This window comes from Miscanthus floridulus, chromosome 18 (assembly GCF_019320115.1).
Source record: "Miscanthus floridulus cultivar M001 chromosome 18, ASM1932011v1, whole genome shotgun sequence".
Taxonomy (NCBI): Eukaryota; Viridiplantae; Streptophyta; class Magnoliopsida; order Poales; family Poaceae; genus Miscanthus; species Miscanthus floridulus.
Genome location: NC_089597.1, coordinates 98,717,251 through 98,742,427, shown reverse-complemented (window position 1 = coordinate 98,742,427; position 25,177 = coordinate 98,717,251). Strand labels below are relative to the sequence as shown.

Genomic DNA, 25,177 nt, shown 5'->3' with positions numbered 1-25,177 from the left:
AAGAAGCAGGGTAAATCAAGGCATATTACAATGCAGCACGAAATATCTTTAGGCGTACAAAATCCATGGTGCACTACAACATCGCGTATCAAGATCTCACTTCAACTTCCAGCAGTTCTTGCTCCTAACAGGCTACACATTCCTACCAAAACCATGGAATTCCATCCTGAATCCTAGTTTCCTTTATATATCAATCAAGCAGCATCATGCACGACATTGCAGCAAAACCTTGGCAGGAGGTACTCTATGAGCAGAAAATAAGTTTCTCTGGACAGTGTTTGTTTAATCAATCGATCTTCACAGAAGCATATATCTTCCTCACGAACCAGAAGCAGGCATAGAAGCCAATGGTACCAGTCAGCACAAAGAAGGCATAAGAGATGATCAGCATGTAACCAAAGTACAGGATGCCTGAGACAAGCTTTGTGATCTCCAACTTATTGAAGAAGTAGAAGATAGCATAAGCAAACAAATAGAGTGCTGACGAGCCTGCAGTCAGGTATGCCCTCCACCACCACTGGTAATCCTCACGGCACAGCTGGAAGTAGCATAGCACAATTGTGATCTCAGCACATGTCACAATGAGGATGACAAAGACTATGAAGAGGAAGCCAAAGATGTAGTAGAACTGGTTCAGCCAGATAGATGTCAGGATGAAGAAGAGCTCAATAAAGACAGCCCCAAATGGCAATATGCCACCAGCTAATATTGCAAAAGCTGGCTGCAGGTACCATGCTTGCTCAGGAATTTGCCTGGGAATCTTGTTTGTCTTCACTGGGTCCTCAATGGCTGGCTGCTTGAATCCCAAGAAACTTCCAACAAAGACCAGTGGCACAGAGATGCCAAACCAGAGGAGGAACAATGCAAACATTGTTCCAAAAGGAACTGCACCAGATGACTTCTCACCCCATATCAGCGCATTCAGGAAGAAGAAGACCGAAAAGATAATACCAGGAAACATGAAGGCAGTTTTGAGGGTGATCTTCTTCCATTCAGTGCCTTTGAACATCTTGTACAGGCGAGATGAGGTGTATCCTGCCAATACACCCATGAACACCCACAAAAGGACCATAGCAGTCATGAGTCCACCACGGTTTGCAGGCGATAAGAATCCAAGAAGAGCAAACATCATGGTTACAAGTGTCATCCCAAAGAACTGAACGCCAGTGCCAACATAAACACAAAGGAGGCCTGAGTGAACAGGAGGCCAGAATACATCACCATGCACTAACTTCCATCCAGTTTCTTCCTGAGCCTCATCCTGGTTGTCAAGCTGATTATAGTTTGCTATGTCCTTGTAAAGGGTTCTCATCATGATCATGGCCACCATACCAGAAAGGAATAGGACGATCATCAATGAGTTAACAATTGAGAACCAGTGTATTTGGCTATCACTGGAAAGAAGGTATACATCCCATCGAGATGCCCATATGATATCACTGGACTGAAATAGGTCAATTCAAGATTAATCAAAATTGGGAGAACAAGAATCTTAGTGAGAGAATCTTATGAAATGAATTATACCTCAAAAGTAACGTCATAAGAGAATACAACATATGCATCAGGGGCCACCTCTTGAGGAGTGTGACTACCAGGTGTAATCTTAATGTTAGCATTGCAAGTTTGTGCTGTGGGATTATTGTCATCCCAGGCACCATATTCATGCTTGATGCTGTAACAAATCAGCAGAAAGGAGTTACAGATATAGATGACTCCATAGTTCATATGCCGATGGAAGTGGGAAATCAAATGTAAGCAGTAAGAGAACAAAACATTGGAAACAGATGAAAAGAGAAGTTGTAGATCATGAAATATGGCATACCTGCTAGGAATCACATGGAAGCCAACAATGCGAGCATCAGGAGAAGTTTGGTCTTCATGGTATAACACTTTAAAACTCAAGTGATTGTTGATATAATACTTGTCATCTTTGAGCTGGCAATATTTCATTCAAATCAAATAAGGTAACCAGTATTAACCAATTCATGTTTAATTTATGAGATAGGAATTTGTTATGCTCACCTTGTAACCAACTCGGTAACCATGCTCAAAGCTTGGTGTTTGGCTTCCTTCCCGTGTCTGCCTAGGTACCACAACTGGGAGATTATCTAGGATCCTACATGCCCAAAAAAATTTGAAACAAAATAAATTTAGTTAGGCACAGCACTGAACATAACAAACACATAGCGACATAACTCAGGGACACTTTTGAAATTTAAATTCAATGTCTCATGGGCATGGCAGTCGAACAAGTAAATGAAAGTGACAATGGACCAATAGATATCATGTGTACATAATTGGAGGAGCAAATCCTCAATCTTCCGCTGATTTGATGATCACATTCTAATACTGACATAGAAAAGAAATAAGGTATGAGCTGCAAACTAAAACCATACATGTTTACTCGGTATTCATCATCGATCTTTTCTTTGAAATTCTTCGCAGCTTCTTGAGAAAGATGCCTTCGGCAAACAACCTTGCAACTCTCGTCCCTCCTCATCTTGAACTGCATGAATCGAAAAACAAAATGACAGTTAATCAGACAGCTTCCCATAGTGCTTTTTTTTTTCTTTTCAAGTAATCCCACTTGTTTTTGCTTGGACTAGTATAAATCAAAGGGTTTCATGTCCTTACATTGTAGACAGAATTTTCGATGCGGTCCCCACGAAGGACTTCACCTAAGTTCTCAGCACTGTTCTTAATCGCATCAGGTTTGCAGTAATCTAGGAAATAGTAGTCATATGGAAGCTGTGTTTTTATAGATGACAATTTGTTGACTTTCACTTGAAGTTCATCATCCTGCACAGTGAAAGGCCATACAAAATTAATGCTAGAATACTAATATCTAATATTCTGTTTATAATCTAGCCAACATGGGGTCTCCACTTCTATAATGAAATGACAAACATCACGGTAGAATAATCGATGAATATCAGGAATCAACCAGCATGTAATGAATCAAACAAATACCTAATTTAAAAACATACAGGACAATAACATGTGTTGATTGAGCTATACAACAGTGTATTAGTTGTTCCCGTTGCCTCATATCATAGTTATTACACTTGACTACTTGAGGCATCAACAACCAACAACAAAAATGCAGCATTTTCAGCATATAACTGTTGCCATGATGGGATATGCATTTGAAACTCAAATGAATAGCTTTTAGGTATTGAACCAAGAGATACACACGTGATTAACAAACAGACACAACACATCTAGTTGTGATGATGGCCAATGTGTATCATAATTCTATAGGATTTGTATATCCCAATCCTTTGTATCTTAGCTAGCAACCCTAGCAACACATCTACTTGTTTGCTAGAGATGAACTCCCTTTGCTAGTTAACTATAATAATCATAGAGATTGAGCTAAATACTTGCAAGTTATATCAAGAAAATACCAGAAACTCCATATTTATACCATAAAAACATATGTGTAATTGCTGTGACCTACAGCGAGGAAGGGCGGGCCTGGTGCAAGCGGTAGTCTTACCGCCTGTGACCGGAAGGTCCCGGGTTCGAGTCGCGGTCTCCTCGCATCGCACAGGCGAGGGTACGGCTTGCCACAGACACCCTTCCCCAGTCTCCACACAGAGCAGGAGCTTTCTGCACTGGCTACGTTGTGACCTACAGCGAGGTATCTAAAATGCGAAACCTACACTAGTGTCCTCACTGCATGACGAAAAACACATGTTACCCGTACTTCCAAACGAAAAGGCGGGAGATCAAAAGATAGAATGGGGGCAAGGCGCGCCGCATCACTTGTTCCCACGCCAAAAACAGGCAGACGCAGCAATGCTGTCGTCCATCCATCCAGATACTTCGTATCCCTAAACCCTAAACCACGCGCCTACCCGCTGCTCCCCCGCGCGTCCCGGAAGCCAGATCTGAGGCAGCTCCTCCAAGCACTGCCAGATCCGCGGGCACCGACAGCCGCGAGGGAGCACCTAGCGCTGGATCCGACGGGGAGTGGAAGCGGAGAAATATGCCGGCGAGAAGCCGGGGAATGAAGTCGATTGATCACCTTCTGAAAGTCGCGGGGGGCTACGCCGGGGAGGTAGAAGGCGCCGGCGGGGGAGGACGCGGAATAGAGCACGGCGGCGGCGAGGAGGATGAGGAGGTGGCAGGGGCGCGGGCCGCCGCCGTGGGTCGCCATGGCTGGGGGTCCCGGAGGCGTGCGGGCGGAGAAAGGAGTGGGAATGTGGGATGGGCGAGGGAGGTGGTGGCCGGTGAGGAAGTGCGAGCAGTTAGACTGTCTCCAGAACCAAGAGACCCAAAATAACTTTTTTTTTTACATGTAGCGCTGCCTAGAAAAAAATGAATAAATCTTATATTTTGAAGGTTGTTGTCGGAGATAACGTTAAGACGGCGACGGGCAGAGGGGGCTGTGATTATTCCATTCTAATAAAAGAATTGAATAACACACCGGGTCTTATATTTTATATGTTGTTGTTGAAGATAGCCTTAAAACGAAGACCGGACCGAGGGGGCTGTGATTATTCCAATTCCTGGTAAAAGAATTGAATAACGCTGTAAATTTCAAAGGGGGCTTCGGGAGCTCTAGCTTGAAGCTACCAGTTTTTATTGGACAGTTGCACGGCCAGCTTCTTCTACGCAAAGCACAAGAGCTAAAAAGAATGATAAAAACAACCTGTTATTAGGTTTCCACTCATCGCAGCTACTCAGAAAAGAGCCAAAGCTAGTTTTTATCTTCATCTGCCTTCACTCATTAAAAAGAGAGAGAGAGAAATAACTTCTTGCTACATTATAATATATAAGATCTCTAAAAAAAACCCAAGAAATCAAAACCGTTTTGAAAAGAGAAGCGCTATTAAACGACCGATGAAAATTAAGTGTCTGTTTAAAAAATATATAAGATTCCTAATCGGCACATGAATATGAACTATCGAACTTAAAGTTGTTCGGCTCTGCGGCTGATGCTGTTTTGTTATTATAGAAAAATATTGTATCATGACTGATAAGTTCAAGCTAATAGTTCGTTGTTGATGACTAAATCTTTTTGGTTTTCATTTAAGTATATGTCCATCATGACATCATCTTGAAATTGTGTTTATAAATATGTTGTGCTTAAAATATATAAAAGTTCATACAATTAGTTAACATTGAGGCCCTATTTAGTAGACCTTAGTCAATTTCACAAAAGAAGATAGAGAAGTCGCAGGAGCCACGTTTACGTGGCTTTGCCCTTTTCTGTACTCCTAAAAAGATGAAACAGGACCCGTTCACTCCCCGTGGTGAAGCCGCTACGCCAGGCGCACCTTCGTAACTCCATTGCGCCGACATGTGGGCCTCGACCCCGCGGCTACACCCCCACTCAGCAGTCAGCACCCCGCCCCAATCACACGCCCTCCGTCCTCCCAAGCGCACTGCCGAAGCCGGCGCTCCGCTCTGCCGCCTCGCCGCCTCCTTGGCTGCTGGCCTGCTGCAACTCCACTGCCCCACTCCACTCCACCGGCCCCTACCTCCGCGAGGGGCACGACCCAAGAACACCACCACCACCACCACCACGCACCGCCTCCAAACCCTAGCACCCTCGCGCTGCCGCGCCGCCGCATCGTCGTCCCCCACATCCGCCCGCGCCGCGCCCCTCTCCACATCGCCGGCGGCCGCGTTCCGGCGCACGTCGCCTCTCCTCTCCTCTCCCGGTAAGCCCCCGTCCTGTCCCGGCTCTCAGATCTCCAGCAGCACAACAGTTACTTCCTTGCTCCTCTGAGCTGATCGGCTTGTTCTGACGCATCGGTGGTCTGGCCGCGCAGGCGACAAGCCGGCGCCCACCAAGGTCGAGGATGTCATGCCGAGGCGGAGCCAGGTGAGGGGTCACTTTGGGTTTCGGAATCTCCACGTGATTCCGGTGGCATTTGCCGTGGGTTTTGATGCGTTTTCTTGAGGGGAAGATGCGGTTCGACATGGATCCTCCCGTCGGCCCCTTCGGTACTAAGGTGAGGTGCCTGGCTGCCTTCTGCCCTGCGATTTAGCTGACTCTATGAGATCATGCCAGCTGTTTGGTGTGGTGTAGAAAAATATGCACATTAGTTTCTTCCTCAAGCTGAGTTCAGTTAGAACCTTGTAATTCAATAATTAGTGGTACTTTTAGAATTTCCCGCAGGGTACTTACTCCAGACCCTGTTTGCAATTGCTGAATAGAAGGCAGTGCTGTGAACCTGTCAATGTGACATTGCCTCATTGTTGTGTTCGGTTCTCCACATTTCAATAACTAGCAAATGCCCATGTGTGGCTACGGAACCTTAAATTTTCAATGCAATTCAACACAATAAAAGTAAGGAAAAAATAGTAGGTTAGGAGCCTCAAATTTTCAATGCAGTAAGAACATCTCCAAGAGGTCCCTTAAAAGTTAACCCTCAAAACTTATTATTGGAGGCCCTCTTAAACCAATTGTACCCCAAAATCAGTTTCATCCATAGCAGCTCCCTAATATTTCCGCCCCCAATAGTGACACGTCATTAGTTAGTTGGATTAGAGATCGGATTAGTTGGATCTTGACCTTTTCCGTCCGCTCGTTCCTTTCTGTTGGTATATACGGTGACTCCATGTCTCCAAGCAACACACGTACGTGGGCAGGCTGGTCTCCAGAATGCTAGCGCCGCCATCAACCTTGTGCTCGTCAGCGCCGCCATCAGCCTTGTGCTCATCGCCATCGTATGTGGCCTTGCCTGTTCTCTGCTAGCGCACCTCCTCTTGTCGAATAGTTACGACACCACAAAGATCTTCCGTAATATTGGGTATATGACAGACCACTTGCAGATTATAATCTTCCTTTAGCACAAAAGGCAATTGTACTACAGGGACAATTTGCACAAGATGCAATCGTACTACAGGGACAATTTGCATAGTAACTGAAATGTAGTATCAGAAACTATGCAAATTATAGTGCCACTGATATGACAGAAACCCAAACACACATTCAGTTACTGAAAAATTCAGGGTTTTCTACAGAAACACTTGCAGAGAAGACATTAGACTTATCCGAATATCACCCGTTAGAAAGATAAATTTCCTAAAACACATGTTCTACAGATAAGACAGGATCTTCAGTAGCACACACGTTCCTGAAATCCACAATAAAATACACATCTGAGCATCGTCTACTCTATACTAATCACATCAAGACATACATGTGTGAATCTAATTTACTGCAACCATGAACTGGAAGTATAGTGAGCCATTTGTAGCAATGCAAAGTGGTTTCCATCATACCATTAAAAAACATGTCGTTGTTGGGCATATCTTCAAAGGATGCAGAGACATTGTCACATGAGTCCTCGTAGTCCACCATCTGCTGGGAATCCAGCACGTCGCCAACAGAACTCACTGATTGAGGAGGACCATCAATGACGTGCAGGGATTCTTAGGGGTGGCCGCATCTGCTTGCCTGGAGAATATGGCCACCAGTGGACTGTGCTAGCCGCATCTGCGTGGCGGTGGACGGCGGCCGCATGAAAGTGGCAACGGGTCGAGGTGGCCGCATCAGCGCGTCGCTGGCAAGGGGTGGCCACATCAGCGCGTCGCCGGCAAGGGGTGGCCGCATGAGCGCGCCGACGGCCGTAGGTTGCCGCAGCTGCGCTTCGACGGACAGGGATGGCCGCATCTCGACGCTGCTGGGCAAGGGCTGCCGCATCTGGGTGCTGCCATGCCCCACACGTCCCTGGAGGGAACCGGCAGCCTTGGCTGGCCCCATCTTCATCCCTTTGGCACCTGGATGGAAGAAGATGGGAGGCCACTTCGTTGGCGGGTGGAGCTAAAAGCGCGCCAAACATGGCGCGAGCAAAGGGAAGACGAGCGTGGGACAAAGATTTGGGGGCGTGCTGTGCTTTTGCAGATATGCGGGGCGCTGCCTCATGTTTTCAGAGCGAGCAAATTTTGGGGGAATGCTTGGGGAACAGTTGGACCGGGATTTTAATGATAACCATGCAAATATCAGTTTTAGGGGTATTATTAGCCTTCTCTTGGAGATGCTCTAAGAGTATAAAAAAATAGTTGGTCGAAATCAAGACAAATAAATTTTTACTTGGCTTAGCAACATACTGTTTCGAACCACATTCAAATAAATAAGCGTCAAATTTAGTAACAATGTCAAAATAAGTGCATGATAGATAAGTACTTCACAAACTGGGAATATTTTTATGCCTGTAGCAACGCTCGGCGCTGGGAATATTTGAGTAGCATGTGACTGCCCCTTATAGCCCCACAATGTAAGCATAGAATAAAGGGCGTACCCAGTGCAGAGAGCTCCCGCTCTGTGCGGGGTCTGGGGAAGGGTGTCAGTGGCAAGCCTTACCCTCGCCTGTGCAATGCGAGGAGACCGCGACTCGAACCCGGGACCTTCCGGTCACAGGCGGTAAGACTCTACCGCTTGCACCAGGCCCGCCCTTCAATGTAAGCATAGAATGTTGTATCAAAATGTGAATGTACCAACTGAATGTCTCAGAAATATAACTTGAACTTTAGCAATAAATTAGTCTTTTAAAAAAAATTAGCCTTCAGAAGGGAGACCTGTTGAGAGTTTTTGAGCTAATATTTTGCCTTGAAACTATGGGATTAGAATTACTACACTCTAAAATGCCATGCCTTATTGATATTACTCAATCTGTGTTTTCTATGCATTTTTTCTTAATTTTGCATCTTTGGCTCCCTGGGAACGCATTGTTTGATATGCCAATGGTTGTTAGGCTTCTGGATTTGGACAATGAAGCAGATAGGAAATCTAGATTCCCAAAGAGATGGTTCCCATCAACAAAGATGCAACGAAGATTCAACAAGTTGCTAAATGACATCGGCACTGATCTTGTCAATCTGTTTCCAAGTAAGTTTATTTGGGCAAGGTTTGATAGACTACCTATGGATTCTTGAATGACACCAGTTATTTGGTTATTTGCAAGGCCTAGAAACTGGAGGTTTCTCAACTGTCCCAATTCTGGTGGAATCTCCCCTTGTAGATTGTTCTCATTGAGGTTGAACAAAAGCAGGGTGTGGTTGCTCAGTCAACTAGGATCATTCCAGTCAGGTCAACTTAGAGTGTGTCAAATTTCTAACATGCAGAAAGTCCTAAAGGGATGGACCTGTTGAAATGGTTTTTGGATCAGCACTTGCAGAACAGGGGGTGAAAGTTCTCATTTCCAGGAATGGGACATGAGAGATTGTTCCGTCCGACAGATAGTGCTTGAAGCTGAGAAATATTAGACAAAGAAGGTGGCATGGAGCTCTGAGTTTTTTTTTTCCAGGACAAGCACCTGCAGCTTTAGTAATGAGCTGCCACTATCAGGAATTGCTTCTGTCAATCTATTCGAGCCAAGACATATTTCACTCAAATTGGGTGTGCTGTTGAACAAGCCCTGTGGAATTCGTCCGCTTGGGAGAACACAAACAAGCAGAACTCATTTTGTTGAAAAAAGGGCATCTCATGGCATCGTATTGATGACCAAACATTTCATAAGAGATCCTCCATTGTAGGCACCCGATACCCTACACTGCTGATTTGTCACCAAGTAGTGAGAATTGGAAATAATCCAAAAAAAAAAGGCCTTTACATCTGTGCATTGCAGAGAGATTAATTGCTTAGCATGGAGGAGGCTATACAAAACTACTAGCTGCGTTATAGCATTGAGGTCTTGTTTAGATTGCTTCAAAGTTTCAAGTTTTTTCACTCTCTCTTCATCACATTGAATCTAGGGACACATGCATGCAGCAGTAAATGTAGATAAAAAAAATAATTAATTACACAGTTTGATCATAAATTACGAAACGAATCTTTTGAACCTAGTTAGTCCTTGATTGGACAATAATTGTCAAATACAAACGAAAGTACTATAGTACCAAAATTTTCTAACTCTTGCAATCTAAACAAGGCCTGACAATGTAAGGATTCTATTTGTTACTGCTCTATACTCTGCAATAATGAAAATTTGAGAGCACTTGCCGAGGGCTGCCACCTGGGGCGAATTGCAAGTTGCTACTCCGTGCAACGAGGCTGGCAGTTGTAGTAAAATCTGCTTCACTGTATGAATACTCGATGTACTCCGGACTGGCTTCCAACGCTGGCACCAGCATTTAGCTACTTCTTTGCATGCGTCATGTAGTAATTATTATATATTGGAAAAAGTCTACTTCACCCCCCACCTTTCATACTTGGTCTACTTCATCCTCCAACTATGAAACTGTCTGTTTTACCCCCTGAACTTTCCAAAATCGTCTATTTTAACCCTAGACGGTTTTTCAGCGGCGGTTTTACTACAGTAACAGCGGGTTGCTACAGTGACGATGTGTTTGCTACAGTGTCGACAGTTTTGAATTTCCTTTTTTTATTTTCGGTGAATTTTTGAAAAATCATAGTAAATCATAGAAAAATCATAAAATAAAAAATCTAATTTTATTGGACTCCACATGAGTAGATCTACACAATGAATATATAATACAGTATGTTTTAGTACAAATTTTTTTTTGTAACTTTAGATTAATTGGAAAATCCAATTTTGTCTGTAATTAATTGGAATAATTCATAGTTGCAGCTTCTATGGTCCAATTGTTGTGAAATTTTTATGCTACGCTAATTATTGTATGCTTGAACTATAGTAAAAATTCCGTACTCATTGGACTATGTATAACTTAGTTATAGATAAATTCTAATTAATTACAGACAAAATTGGATTTTCCAATTAATCTAAAGCTACAAAAAAAAAATTGTACTAAAGCATACTGTATTATATATTCATTGTGTAGATCTACTCATGTGAAGTCCAATAAAATTAGATTTTTCATTTTATGATTTTTCTATGATTTACTATGATTTTTCAAAAATTCACCGAAAATAAATTAAAAAAAGGAAATTCAAAACGTCGACACTGTAGCAAACCCATCATCACTGTAGCAACCGCTGTTACTGTAGCGGACCGCCGCTGAAAAACCGCCTAGGGGTAACATAGACGGTTTTGAAAAGTTCAGGGGGTAAAACAGACGGTTTCATAGTTGGGGGTGAAGTAGACAAGTATGAAAGGTGGGGGGTGAAATAGACTTTTTCCATTATATATTCAACCATATGTATTTGGCTTTCCAAACTTTAGGAGTAGATTCTAATGCTTAACGACCTGGATTGACCGCTGAAATACACATGCTCTAATGAACTCTCATGCAAGTTTTGCAGCTGTGGATTGATGGGATCAAGATTGATCCATGTTATATACGCATATATTTGTTTGGTTAAAATTTCATTTTCACTTATACTAGTAATGTTATGGGAGCAACAAATCGGATTACCATAGTTTTGTCACCCGTAGCAACGCATGGGCATTGGCCAGTAATACAAAAAAACGACTTCTTTCTTCTATAACTTCTCTTGTACAGCCATTTTATAAGTTAACGTTTGATAAGGTTTCACCTACGGAAGCCAAAACGGTCCCCTAAAAGCCCTACCAAAAAGGGTTTCAATTGATGTAATTAGTATATTAGGTTCATCTTAAAAAAGGTCTTAAATGTATATAGCTATTTGTATTACTCTCTGTTCTATTTTATTTGACGCAAGTTAGAATGACACGGTCTCCTATATTACAATTGGATCATTAATTTTTTTTATATTATATTATTTATGCTTATAAACTTATAATCACTGGATAGTATAATTCTTTACAAATCTAATCATATAAAGTTTGTATTATAATAGTTAAAAATTATTAGCCTAATTATTGGTCAAAGTTTTTAAAGTTTGAATCTTGATATGCTTGTGCGTCCCAGAGGTAGTACAGACAAATAAATTATATAAGATACAATTCTAATTGCATATGGTTGAGTCAAACCATGTTAAGTTTAACTAAGGTGGTGTTTGGTTCGTTGGCGAGTAACGTAGATGGTAAAGGAAACAGGTCACGTGAGGAATGTGCGGGGTATCTGGATTTCGTGATTTGTTTGGTTGTATAGTAAGGGTCTGTTTGGAACGAAGGTTTTTCGTAGGAAAAATGAAGGAAACGAAAACGGAGGAAAGGAAGCCGAGGAGACCGTTTGGAACGAAGGAAACGAGCGGACCCTTTCCTCCGGAAGCCTGTAGCAACAACACGGTTTCACAGGAAAAAAAGCATCCGCTCTTACCTCTGGTTTCGTTTTCCTTCGCGCTTGCCCGAGGAAAATCAAATGAGAAGAGAGAATCGAGCAGCTAATCACCATAAGAACTGGACGCCGCGCCGCCAAATCCGCCCAGCCTCCTTTGCCCGGCCACCGCGCCACTGCTCTGCCCCGCCCCGCTCGTGGCCTCGCTCGCCTCTGCCATCGCTGCTCCGCTCCAAGTTGCGCCGCGCTGTCCGGGCCGCCCGCGCCCGGCCAGTCGGCCACCGCGCCGTCGTCGCTCCCTCCAGACCACGCCGCCCGTGCCTGCTTTCTTTTATTTTTTTAATAAAGCCGTGCTTGCTTTCCGGGAGAGGATTACAGATTTTCAGGAGAGAGAAGTTCGTGGAGAAAGATGTTGTCCAGATATTTATTTGACCCCAACTGTAGCAACATGGTCTAGTGGCCCCACATGTAAGAGGGTCATGGAAAAAATATGCAACTAACACAGTATATATTATCATTTCATTAAGCACTAATAATGACTCTATAGCATTCAGTCTTATGATTCCTGTGCTATGTATTCCTGCGTTCCAAACGCTCCTTCTCAGTTATTTCCTACGTTTTTCCTTTCCTCTGTTTTACCACTACATATTCATCTCATTCCTGTATTTTTTCCTATTCCTATGTTTTCAATTCCTGTGTTCCAAACAAAGGAAACAAATTACGGCAGTAGTGGCGTAATACGATTGGACTCGCGGAGGGGCGGTATCGATCATGGATGGTCCGTCATTTGATTGCAGGGTATCTCATAACGGACTTGATGAACTAAACAACTGTATTGCCCCCCCCCCCCCCCCCAATCTGATTATGTTATGCATGCTGAGCCAAACACCATGTAAATTTATATAAAAAAGGTATTACTCCCTCAATTATAAATTATAAGACGTTAAGTTACCTTTACTATACAATTAGACATAGTGTATATATAAATGCATTATAAAAGCTATGAATCTTACAAAAGCCAAAACTCAAATAATTTTGAATGAAGACGTAATGAATAAGTATGATTATATTCATTGTAGAATATATTTTCATATTTTATATATACTAGTCATAAATATTAATACTATTTTTTATAAACTTTATTAAACTTCAGTTAGTTTGACTCATATCAAATCTAGAATTATAATCATTTACTAGGATGAAGGTAATATACTGAAAAAAAGAATGTATAAATGCTTTAAAAATGTATATGATCAAGAAAGAGGAAGTAATATCTTAATAAAAAAAGGCATACAGGCAAATTAGAATGGAAGCACAGCCAAAAATCAAAATGACAGCAACCATGAACCCAACGTCCGCTATCAGATTATGTCTGTTCGCAAATCCAAGAAAAAACATTTTCTTCTCTTCACGTTAAAGTAGTCACCTATTTTACAGCACTACTTCAGCAGTAATTTTTAGCAAACGAATAATATTTTTCTCACAACAAATCAACATAACCATCAGCATAAGCCAAATTTCAGCGAAACGAACAGCGGTGAAATCTAAACAACTTTTGGTCAAAACAGCAAAAAAAAAAAAAAAGACGTACCCAGTGCAGAGAGCTCCCGCTATGTGCTAAGTCTAGAAAAAGATGTCAGTAGCAAACCTTACCCTCGCCTGTGCAATGCGAGAAGACCGCGACTCAAACCCGGAACCTTTCGATCACATACGGTAAGACTCTACCGCTTGCACCAGGCCCGCCCTTCTCTGGTCAAAACAGCAAAATAGAGAAAATTTTCACAATGTCAGGCAGCACATATTTCGCTGCAGTTTATTGCCCCTCTATTCACCATTCACAAATGTAGATACAACCAGTTGTGTTCGAGCATCCTGGTCCAGAATGCTCTTGCTAACAATTCTGGCAGGTGAAACCAACCAAATAACTGACATTTAACGATACATCACATAATATTACAGATATTGCCGTGACCGAGAGTCATCTACAAATAACTTACGCTGACCAACAGAAAAGAATTGGACCTGACTACAGATAAATACAGGGGAAAAAAGGCCATAAGGCCAATCTGTTCAATTATTCAAAGCTGCAGTTGCCAAAATATTGGAACACTGATCAACAATCAGTGATTCAGTGGGAGGCATCTCTGCTATAGTACTGGTCCAAGGTCTTTGCCGGGATACGGTGGAGAAGTTCGCGAGGGAAGATACGAAGCAATGTCCATGCGAGATCGAGTGACTGGAAGATGTTCCGTGTGTCATATGCTCCTTGTGTCACAAACTTCCTCTCAAACTTGTCAAGGAACTCTAAGTAAAGCTGTGCAAGAAGGAACAGAACATTAGGTTTTGGACGTCTGAAAAAAAACACTAACTTACGAATTTATTTTACTCGCAACAGACCAGATCCTCAGACGACAGTGCCTCCTCTCCAACGACTGCCTTCATGGCCTGAACATCCTTTCCAATTGCATAGTTGGCATAAAGCTGAACAGAAAACAGTAGACGTCAATTCATCTTACACATCATGGCTGAAGGAAAACAAAAGCCCATGGACTCCCTTGTCATAAAAAAAAAGCCTATGGACTCATAATAGGTACCTGATTAGACACATCCGAATGGTCTCGACGTGTCATGCCCTCACCAATAGCACTCTGCAGGAGTCATTAAGTGGTTCTTAGAACTAACCTTCAACATAAACGCTGAAAACATACAGAAAACTTATCTTACCTTCATCAATCGAGAAAGAGATGGCAGGACATTAATAGGTGGATAAATCTGAAAGAAATATAATGTCATCACATCAACACATATAAGCTATCAAGGTAGTAAAAAATAAACAAATACTTCACATTCTATATCAATATGAGAAAAAATAATAATTCCAGAGCTGCCCCATGTGAAGGTGTAACATTTGATAACTCAAGAATAAAAGGCACCAAAAAGCACCTGTCTGTTATGGAGCTGCCTATCAATGTATATCTGTCCCTCAGTAATGTATCCAGTAAGGTCGGGAGTTGGATGTGTGATATCTGTTTTAGGAGTAGATTACAATATTAGACATGGTATACTTGTGTTAAATGGACAACAAAATGAAATAGATGGTAAATAAATCATGCGACCAACATGCTAAAAATGGTCTACTGGGACAAAAAAAATGATAAGACCACATACTTCAGTAGATTGTGCACTCAGACCAAAATAAGCAATAGTGATTCATGCTGCATAAGGACAACTGCACATACTTGATTGTAACACAATTCATAACTATTACTACCTGGCGCCTTGGACATTGACACAACAACAACAACAAAGCCTTTAAGTTCCAAACAAGTTAGGGTAGGCTAGAGTTGAAACCCAGCAGAAGCAAAAGGTTCAGGCACGTGAATAGCTGTTTTCCAAGCACTCCTATCTAAGGCTAAGTCTTTGAGTATATTCCATCCTTTCAAGTCTCATTTTATTGCCTCTACCCAAGTCAACTTTTGTCTTCCTCTGCCTCTCTTCACGTTACTATCCTGGCTTAGGATTCCACTACGCATCGGTACCTCTGGAGGTCTTCATTGGACATGTCCAAACCATCTCAACCGGTGTTGGACAAGCTTTTCTTCAATTGGTGCTATATCATCGTTCCGAACTCGATCCCTTCTTGTATGACAGCAAATCCAACGCAACATACGCATTTCCACGACACTTATCTGTTGAACATGTTATCTTTTCGTAGGCCAACATTCTGCACCATACAACAGCAGGTCTAATCGCCGTCCGATAAAACTTGCCTTTTAGCTTCTGTGGTACCCTTTTGTCACATAGGACACCAGATGATTGGCGCCACTTCATCCACCCTGCTTTGATTCTATGGCTAACATCTTCATCAATATCCCCGTCTCTCTATAGCATTGATCCTAAATATCGAAAGGTATCCTTCCTAAGCACTACTTGACCTTCCAAACTAATATCTTTCTCCTCCCGAGTAGTAGTGCCGAAGTCACATCTCATATACTCAGTTTTAGTTCTACTAAGTCTAAAACCTTTGGACTCCAAAGTCTCCCGCCATAACTCCAGTTTCTGATTCACTCATGTCCGGCTTTCATCAACTAGCACTACATTGTCCGCGAAAAGCATACACCAAGGGATGTCCCCTTGTATGTCCCTTGTGACCTCATCCATCACGAAGGCAAACAGATAAGGGCTCAAAGCTAACCCTTGATGTAGTCCTATCCTAATTGAGAAGTCATCCGTGTCTCCATCACTTGTTCGAACACTAGTCACAACATTGTTGTACATATCCTTAACGAGCCCGACGTACTTCGTTGGGACTTTATGTTTGTCCATAGCCCACCACATAACATTCCTTGGTATTTTATCATAAGCCTTCTCCAAGTCAATAAAAACCATGTGTAGACCCTTCTTCTTCTCCCTATACCGCTCCATAACTTGTCTTATTAAGAAAATGGCTTCCATGGTTGATCTTCCGGGCATGAAACCAAATTGGTTCATAGAGACTCGCGTTATTGCTCTCAAGCGATGCTCGATAACTCTCCCATAGCTTCATAATATGGATCATCAACTTAATTCCCCGGTAATTAGTACAACTTTGAATATCCCCTTTATTCTTGTAGATCGGTACCAATATACTTCTCCACTCGTCAGGCATCTTGTTCGATCGAAAAATATGGTTGAACAGCTTGGTTAGCCATACTATAGCTATGTCCCCGAGGCATCTCCACACCTCGATTGGGATACCATCTGGTCCCATCGCCTTATCTCCTTTCATCCTTTTCAACGCCTCTCTGACCTCAAATTCTTGGATTCTCCGCACAAAGCGCATATTGGTGTCATCAAAAGAGTCATCCAACTGAAAGGTTGTGTCCGTATTCTCACCATTGAACAATTTGTCAAAATACTCTTGCCATCGATGTCGGATCTCATCCTCCTTCACCAAGAGATGCTCCCTTTCATCCTTAATGCACTTAACTTGGTTGAAGTCACTTGTCTTTATCTCACGAACCCTAGCCATCCTATAAATGTCCTTCTCTCCTTTCTTCATACTCAAATGCTGGTAAAGATCCTCGTACGCTCTACCCTTTGCCACACTTGCAGCTCGCTTTGCAGTCTTCTTTGCCACCTTGTACTTCTCTATGTTGTCCACACTCCTGTCATGGTACAAACGTCTATAGCATTCTTTCTTCTCCTTAATAACCCTTTGGACTTCCTCGTTCCACCACCAAGTATCTTTAGCCTCGCCTCCACTGCCTTGGACATTGACATGATCTCAAAAGCACAAGTTGAACTAGTACTTTTTGTTAAAATATTTATAGAACATAGTAAAAGCATACTTTATGAAACTATACAATTTGAGAAAATTCTACTCTACCACTTCCAAACATCGAAACTTAACTAACTAAAATGTAATTTGTAACCAAAGTTTCAAAGTGTTAACTTCATACCTCTAAATGTTACTTATTTGCATAGTTATTAGGATTTAAAACAACAAAATACTACACTGGTTTGATTTACTCAAAAGATCGTATGTGCAATCGAACAGCCCAGACTGCTTTTAATGAAAGCGCTCGACTGTTTTCAATATAACACAATCCATATAGGGGTACAACTGGAAAGTCTAGTTTTTATCTCATTAGGGTTATACAGCAGCAGTTGGGAGGGAAGAAATTAACTTGGCACTTGTGGCTCCACGATTTAGCACTTGCTTGGGACTTGTGAACTTGAGAACCTATGTTATGAAGTGTAAACTGTGATTCACAAGTTGAATTCTGGGATGTATCAATGTAGCTGTCCGGCTGTGTGGTTATATAAAGTTGTGTTATTTATGAGCTTATTTTTATTTAAGATCAACTATATATCGCACCGGTTCTATGTATTTGTGGCCAGTTCAATTCAATCCAAAACTATTGATGTGGCCAGTTCAATTCAATCCAAAACTATTGAACTGGCAGTTCAATTTGGTTCTTGACAGTTCCCTTTTTTCTTTTGAAAGGGTTCTTGACAGTGGAGCCAGTGAAACAGTGAACCACGCCCTGCTGGTTCAACAACCAGTCTGGTCCTGATAACTATGTTTTTTTGTGACTGGAGGGAGTAGTAGCATCATCAGGAAAGAGTTTTACAAATAATAATGTCTCCAGAATGTTCAGAAGATAAGCGTACAAAACCAATAACAATACGGCACATAGTATAATTATAATAATAAATATTAAAAAAGCCATGGCTACTTACCATCATTAGGCATTGTTAGAATAGGAATTTGGGTAATGGATCCTGTTCTTCCTTCAATACGCCCAGCACGCTCATATATTGTTGCCAAATCAGTATACATATATCCAGGATAACCACGCCTACCTGGCACCTCTTCTCGGGCAGCAGAAACCTACAGAAAAGCACAATGCCCATGTAGCATTATTAGAAACATGACATCAATTTGCCATTTAATTAGCTAAATACAAAGGTTAATCTTAAATATATAAAATGAGACATGTAATACTACATAATAAAACATTTCTGAGTTGTTTTTTAATGAAGAACTACAAAATAGCACCAGAAGCTAATAGAAATATCAGCACGTATTTCCAGCATCCATTCAGCCATTCAGGGCAGTGTTAACAAGTGTCACGACAAAATAAAATTGTAATTCTACCACCAGGCATTACCAAAATCATGTGATTTCTTTTGATAACAAATCACTATATACAAGCATTGTGGCACCAATAGACCATGTAGTTTATTTATAGTTTATTTATTCTGACAGGGAGGGTTAATAAATGTCCATGTGCAATAACACTAGATAATTCATGAATCAATGAATTTAAAAATGATTGAATCGGGTCAACGAATCGCAGCACAAAGCATTGGCAACCTTGCCCTGGCAAGCAACCTGCCAACCAGGCAGCAATCCTAGCTCCCAGGCACTCAAAATCGATGGCCTGGACCTGGATTGCTGCCCGGCCAGGCAAGGCAACCTTGCCTGGGCTAGCAACCAAACAAGCCCTAAAGATCTCAGGACGGGCAAATATATATTAACAATGGTACTAAAACAAATATGGACTCAAAATACAAGATATGACACAAAATATCAAAACTCAATACCTCACGAAGTGCATCCGCATAAGAGCTCATGTCTGTCAAGATGACAAGCACATGCTTCCCGCATTCATACGCCAAATATTCTGCTGTTGTTAGAGCAATCCGAGGGGTGATAATACGTTCAATGGTGGGATCATTAGCCTGTAAAACAGAGAGGATCAAGGTGCTAAAAATATGCTGTGTTATACACTAATTATGTCTCAGTCACAAAAAAATACACTAATTATGTCAGATGTAGAATATGTTTGGCACATCATTATGTGCAGGGGCGGAGGATAGTTCAGGCCAACCTGGGCCATGGCCACCCCTAGGATCTTAATTTTTCTCAATAAACATAAAGTAATCCATGGCCAATTTGATTCATGCATCATTAGTGGCCCCCCTAATTCATTGATAGATCCCCTTAAGATATTGTTCAAGCTCTGCCATTGATTATGTGGGTTTTTTTTTGTTCAAGATGCATCTAACATTGCAGAACTGATTATGACGCCCTTGGTAGATATAAAATGATAAATGAATGTTGATCACAAATTCACAAGTCCTTGTAGGTACCAGATTCAGAAAAAGGGTGACCCGTTCCATGGAACCGTTCTCTTCAAAATCACGTTTGAAGAATTGAGCTGTTTCCATGTTCACTCCCATAGCAGCAAACACAATAGCAAAGTTGTCATCTTCACCACCCTGCAGGTTTAAAAATCAGAACCAGTGATTAAGCCACATTTAGACATGTAAAGCATACATTTATACACAATGCTCCATATAAATGTTGACCTCACAGGAAATAGATAATAAGTACATGTACATGTGTACCAAAAGAAAACTGTGGCTTGCTTGAAAGAACAGGATGTTGAAACATATGAAAACTATCAGGCACAACATATCCAACTTAAGACAATGTGCGCACAAAATTTCAGTTGTGTCATGAAATGTTAAGCCTAGTCACCTTTATGTAAGAGATATCTCTGCTTTTTTAAGAGCTCAGATGTATGTTCAACTGTTTGTACTCTGAAAAATATGTTTTTGGGTAGGGTAGGGGGTAGGGTTGCAGTTAGGACACATTAGCTACCTCTGCATGCTTTCCTTTCTCCAATGTCTTCACAAGGCCAGCCTGACGACAAATCTGAGCAGCAATTTCATTGTGTGGGAGCCCAGCAGCAGAAAATAGGGGAATCTTTTGCCCACGAGCAATGGAGTTCATGACATCAATGGTGGATATCCCAGTTTGGATCATCTCCTCTGGATAGGTTCTCTCACTGGGGTTAATAGAACTTCCTGCAACAAAATCAGAGTACATAATTACAAAATTTAAAGATGGACTCATTTATTTAACGCTGTTAATCAATCAATAATTTTAAAACCTACTACTGTCCACGACGAACATGCACTTAACCATGAGCATTGTAGAGCAGCACGCTAAAACCAGAAATCACTTACCAGAGATATCCAAGTAGGCTTCAGGCAATATCGGGGGCCCATTGTCAATAGGTTTTCCAGAACCATTAAAAATGCGCCCAAGCATATCAAGTGAGACAGGAGTTTTCAAAACCTGTAAAAGAAACACATGTACTGTATAATCAAACAAGACAGGAATTTCTCAATAAACAGGGTAATAAAGAAAACAATATCACTGTTAAATTTAGCCTGGTAGATCTGTGGACTTTATTCTTCCATTGGTATACACTATACAATTGTCAATTAACATGACTACTATAGATAACTTCATGGTGAAACTAAGTGTGCTTATCATAGATCTTGTAAATTTTCCTTGTGAGCTAGATTCCCAAATTGAAATGATCTAGTTCAAAGTGTTTTTGCCTACTAAACACTTTATTGATAAGTAAACAGCAAATAAAGTCACAAGCTGAAGTACCTCGCCTGTAAACTGCACGGTTGTGTACTTGTTGTCTATTCCAGAAGTTCCTTCAAAGACCTGATGAATAATGAAGTTAATTAACAAACTAAGTTTTCTGGGAATGGGCCTAACCTGACCATACTGCAGAATCAACATCAAATTGGAACTACTACTAAAAGACAATCAAGAGAATGGAGAAGTAACCTGCACAACAGCTTTTTCTCCATCAACTTCCAGGACTTGACCACGGCGAGTGGTGCCATCTCCAAGTCGGATGTTTACAATTTCTTGGTACTTTGGGCCCTATAGATGGATATGCAAGCAAAGGAACTATGAGCATAGGAGGCTAGCAGACTGAGCTGTTCAAAATCTGCACGGTAGTTAGCACCATATTGGAGAAAACTGTACACACCTTTACTTTTTCCAAGATAACCAGAGGCCCGGCCACACCAGATACAGTCCTGTACTCTGCACAGGTACACAAGTAAATTACTAACTAGTACATGTCGCCTTAAAAAGCATGGTTTCAAACAGACATACATCTTGCACAAAAGAAGCCCAAGATATGCAGTACATTGATCAGCAAATTTCTGTTACCCATACAACACAAAAAAGTCTTCTATTTATAATGGCACTGGCATGTGTCAATGCAGGCATGTAGACCAATATATCCAAGATTAATTCATGACATGAATCACAATTCCCGAAAAGCAATACATGCAAATAGATGAACTAGTTTTAAACTAAAAGTGTGATCTAGCAAGTGTGCCAGACCTGACAACTAGTTACATAGTTGAAAGAGAAAAGCTACAAGCAAATTGTTACAATGAACCAGATGCATCCTGTTGCATTACAGTAGTATGGTTCAACAAAAGCCCTGAGACAGTGAGTTGATGTATTGTTAGAAAAATCTACAGCGTTATCTATGAATACCACACGTTTATAAAATCCAATGCATTGGTAATGCAACCAAGCTGATCTAGCCGATGACCCAATATATTGTTTGGTAGCTTAGGATCATTTATAAGCAAACTGTTTATCTCCTCAAAGTGCAAATCATATCTACATATCCACGCTATGATGCTAGTACCAGTGATGCGTCGGTATGATTAGGCAACACATCAACAGCTGAAAGCACAATACTAAACAGCCTAAGGCACACTGCACCCGAGCTTGGATCTCGTCGCTCGTGACTCACCCATGCCGATCTCCAGGGTTCCCTCCTCCATGTCGACGCCTTCCTTCACCAGACCCATGCTGAACAACCTGCACAGGGCAACAGCCAACCACACCATCAGAACCGAGGAAAAGGAGCAGAGCTGATCCGAGTCTCCCCAATCCACGCAGATCACTCGGACTCTCCGATCCACGGGAAATTGTAGAGAGATCAGCAATCCAAACAAATCCGCAACAGACAGAGTAAAACCGCAGCCGCTGTTGCTGGACGGAAGATGGAGAAAGTGCCGCGGCAGGCTGGGGCACAGGTCGGAGAGTGTTTCGGCGGTGGGCGTGGCCGCCCTCGTGTCGCCCAGTACGGACAACGCGAGCGATGGATTGCCACAGAGGAGCGGGGGTGGAGGTGAAATTGCGGGGGTGGAAGAAGACGTACCTGGATCTGGATCGCGGCGCGGAGAGGCTACGCTGCGGAGTTGGGGAAGGAACGTGCGAGACGGCGAGGAGGTGGCAGATCGGATAGGCGAGGCGGCGACACAGGTGGGAGGGAAGGAGAGGAGGGGAGGAGACGCGCAATTAATGCCCGAAATTATAACCAGAGAGAGGCAGAAGGACGTTTTGTGTGTTTGCCCTGGACGATTACGGAATTTCGGTGTTCAATCCCAAACCGCATCTGATAGTGGTCACTGTTTGCTGATTCCTCTGCTCCTTTTCCACTTCGGTCTTTCGACCTTTTTTTTTTTGCGCAAGTGTCTTCGGACCTCAATTCAGGTAGGCTAGAATCGAGTATGCGCATCGTGCATCGAGTTGAAATCTGATTTAAAGATAAACAAATGCTGTGCTAGAATCTTAACAAAATGTCCAGTACACCCAAAAGCCAAGTAAATTTATGAGTTCTCTGTCCCAGGTGATTTTAACTACTGGGTCATTATACTTCTTTTTATTTTTATGTGGTTGTAAGTGGAGCACACTCTTCAATTATAAAATCATATTATACTGATTAATTAGTAGATGGATTTCTAGCCTCCTGGCATCTCGCCGGAGGCCAAAGGAAGTGAGGATCCATCATTTTTAATAAGTTTTTCTAGTAAATCGAATCCTTTAGAGTTATGATCTCTCCATACGAAGTTTATTGGTACTGGAAATTTATCTCATCCTCCTCCTCGGCAACGGCGAGGGAGAAGGATGGATTCATTTTCTCCATAACGGCTCTATGGAAGATGAGGGCGACAACGGCGTCAGCAACTTTCTCGACTTAACGACATGGAGACTCGACTTTTCGGACGGCGACATCAAGGCAGAGATGATGTCACCGCCAAGGAATAATTTTCTCCGGTCTCTTCTCTATTTTGTTGTGGCTAGATCAGACCACAATGAAGGATCAGGGAGAATAATTTTTAGATCAGTCTTCCTTATTCTTCGATGGTAGAAAGAAGGAGGAAGACACAAGAAAGAAAAAGTTTCTCCACTTCGCCTACAGGAATGTTGGCCGTCATTCGTTTGACATCTGTTCTAAGGCCTTTTGCAGAGTGTTTGTCTGTACGGTTATCCATACGAATTGTCATACAGGTTTGGAGTTGAAATCACCTCCTAGGTGGAAACATGGAGACCTGTTAAAAACAGATTTTGGTCTCTTAAAATTTTTTAAAACTTGACACATTCATAGTGCATACAAATATGTACTCACATGAAAAAGTTGAGACAAACTCTGTTGGGGTTATGATTCCCGAGTGTCTCAAGACATCGATTAGATAGCTGGCCAAACGGCCCACGATACATCCGCTGGCAAAGGCCCAAACGATCAAGGCCCAGCTAAGCCAAGCGGATCAGGCCAGATGCTAAGGCCAAGGTCGGCCACGACCCCTTCATCAGACTTAGCCGCACGACGCGCAAGAGACTCATGACCTCTCCGTCACCCCGACCCCTAGGAGGAATGGGGAGGGGTCGAGCCTGACCAAGCGTGCCTGCTCTGACAAGAGTAGACATACCGCACTGACCCCGCAAGGACCGAGAAGACAGCGATCACCTCGGTCTGATCAGACGTCGTCCCTACACCACGCAGCATAGACAAGACAACACCACACGGCGGTAACTGCTAGTACGGCAAACCACCATCCAAATACGGTCCAACAAGATATATGTACGATTCTACCCACTATGGGATGGGATCCACAATGGAGGCCTTGACTTAGAGGCCACCCGAATCAGTGGGAGCCATGACCCTAGAGCTTAGGATCGTGGCCACCAACTCCACAAGTAAACCTGCCGATCGACAACCTAGGGGCGGCTATCAACTCCTGTATGATGCCTCTAGGAGATCAGGAGGTGATGACAAAGGCTACCGCTGTTGGGGACCAATACTAGGGTACCCAAAGAGAAAGAGCTAATGACCATCAATATTGATTCATCAGAGCAGTCAAGAGCCGACTACAGCTCCAACCGACCCCCAGGCGCGCAAGCTCCGCCTCGCCCGACCCCGAGGCCGTGGGCTCTGCCTCGCCTAACCCTTGGGTCCATGCTTCGCCTCGCTCGACCCCAAAGCCACGGGCTCTGCCTTGCCTAACCCCAAGGCCACGGGCTCCACCTCGCCCGACCCATGGGTTTGCGCTCTGCCTCGCTCGACCCTTGGGTTTGCGCTCCGCCTCACCCGACCCCAAGGCCATGGGCTTTGTCTCGCCCGACGAAGACACATACCATCACCAACCACTCTAGGTCCAAGCGTATGGGCCTAGGTCAAAACTCTGACACCAAGGAAGAGACCGGCACGCCCCGATGTAACCCATGGCCACGACATGCCATACCTAAGGATTCACATCAAGAACAGCATTGGGCGTACCAGTGCTGTTCTGCCTAACCCCCGTACGAACACTGATAGGCGCGTCAGCTCACCATGATGTCCGCTGCGACAGAATGGTACGCCATGACCGACAGACGATGCCTACGCATGGCACTAGTGACGAACAGGGCCATGATATGGAGCTGTCT

The 25,177-nt window shown here is 42.8% G+C and overlaps 2 protein-coding genes and 1 long non-coding RNA gene across 5 annotated transcripts; 1 reads left to right on the top strand and 2 right to left on the bottom strand.

The window, feature by feature from the left end:
- Positions 1-253: 253 nt before the first annotated feature.
- Positions 254-4,253, bottom strand: LOC136519964 (transmembrane 9 superfamily member 7-like). Its single transcript, XM_066513364.1, has 7 exons — positions 4,031-4,253; positions 2,635-2,799; positions 2,397-2,506; positions 2,023-2,116; positions 1,823-1,935; positions 1,525-1,672; positions 254-1,444 (listed from the first exon to the last, which is right to left on the bottom strand). Exons 1-7 carry the CDS (start codon positions 4,160-4,162, stop codon positions 287-289), a joined length of 1,920 nt encoding a protein of 639 aa, XP_066369461.1. The 5' UTR covers positions 4,163-4,253; the 3' UTR covers positions 254-286.
- Positions 4,254-5,295: 1,042 nt separating this feature from the next.
- LOC136521111 (uncharacterized) lies at positions 5,296-9,755 on the top strand. 2 transcript variants are annotated; one of them, XR_010775495.1, is made up of 5 exons: positions 5,296-5,672; positions 5,784-5,966; positions 7,388-7,974; positions 8,715-8,848; positions 8,925-9,755. It is a non-coding gene; the product is annotated as an uncharacterized lncRNA (long non-coding RNA). The 2 variants fall into 2 exon arrangements; XR_010775494.1 differs by lacking the exon at positions 7,388-7,974 and having other exon boundaries at positions 5,308-5,672; positions 8,925-9,747.
- A 4,099-nt stretch (positions 9,756-13,854) lies between these two features.
- Positions 13,855-22,784, bottom strand: LOC136519959 (V-type proton ATPase subunit B 1). 2 transcript variants are annotated; one of them, XM_066513359.1, is made up of 15 exons: positions 22,629-22,784; positions 22,218-22,285; positions 21,432-21,487; positions 21,224-21,322; positions 21,038-21,097; positions 20,602-20,713; positions 20,234-20,439; positions 19,720-19,848; positions 19,171-19,308; positions 18,304-18,454; positions 15,022-15,104; positions 14,803-14,850; positions 14,673-14,726; positions 14,476-14,559; positions 13,855-14,392 (listed from the first exon to the last, which is right to left on the bottom strand). In XM_066513359.1, exons 2-15 carry the CDS (start codon positions 22,273-22,275, stop codon positions 14,207-14,209), a joined length of 1,464 nt encoding a protein of 487 aa, XP_066369456.1. In that variant the 5' UTR covers positions 22,276-22,285; positions 22,629-22,784; the 3' UTR covers positions 13,855-14,206. The 2 variants fall into 2 exon arrangements, with proteins under 2 accessions (XP_066369456.1, XP_066369455.1); XM_066513358.1 differs by lacking the exon at positions 22,629-22,784 and having other exon boundaries at positions 22,218-22,329.
- Positions 22,785-25,177: the final 2,393 nt, after the last annotated feature.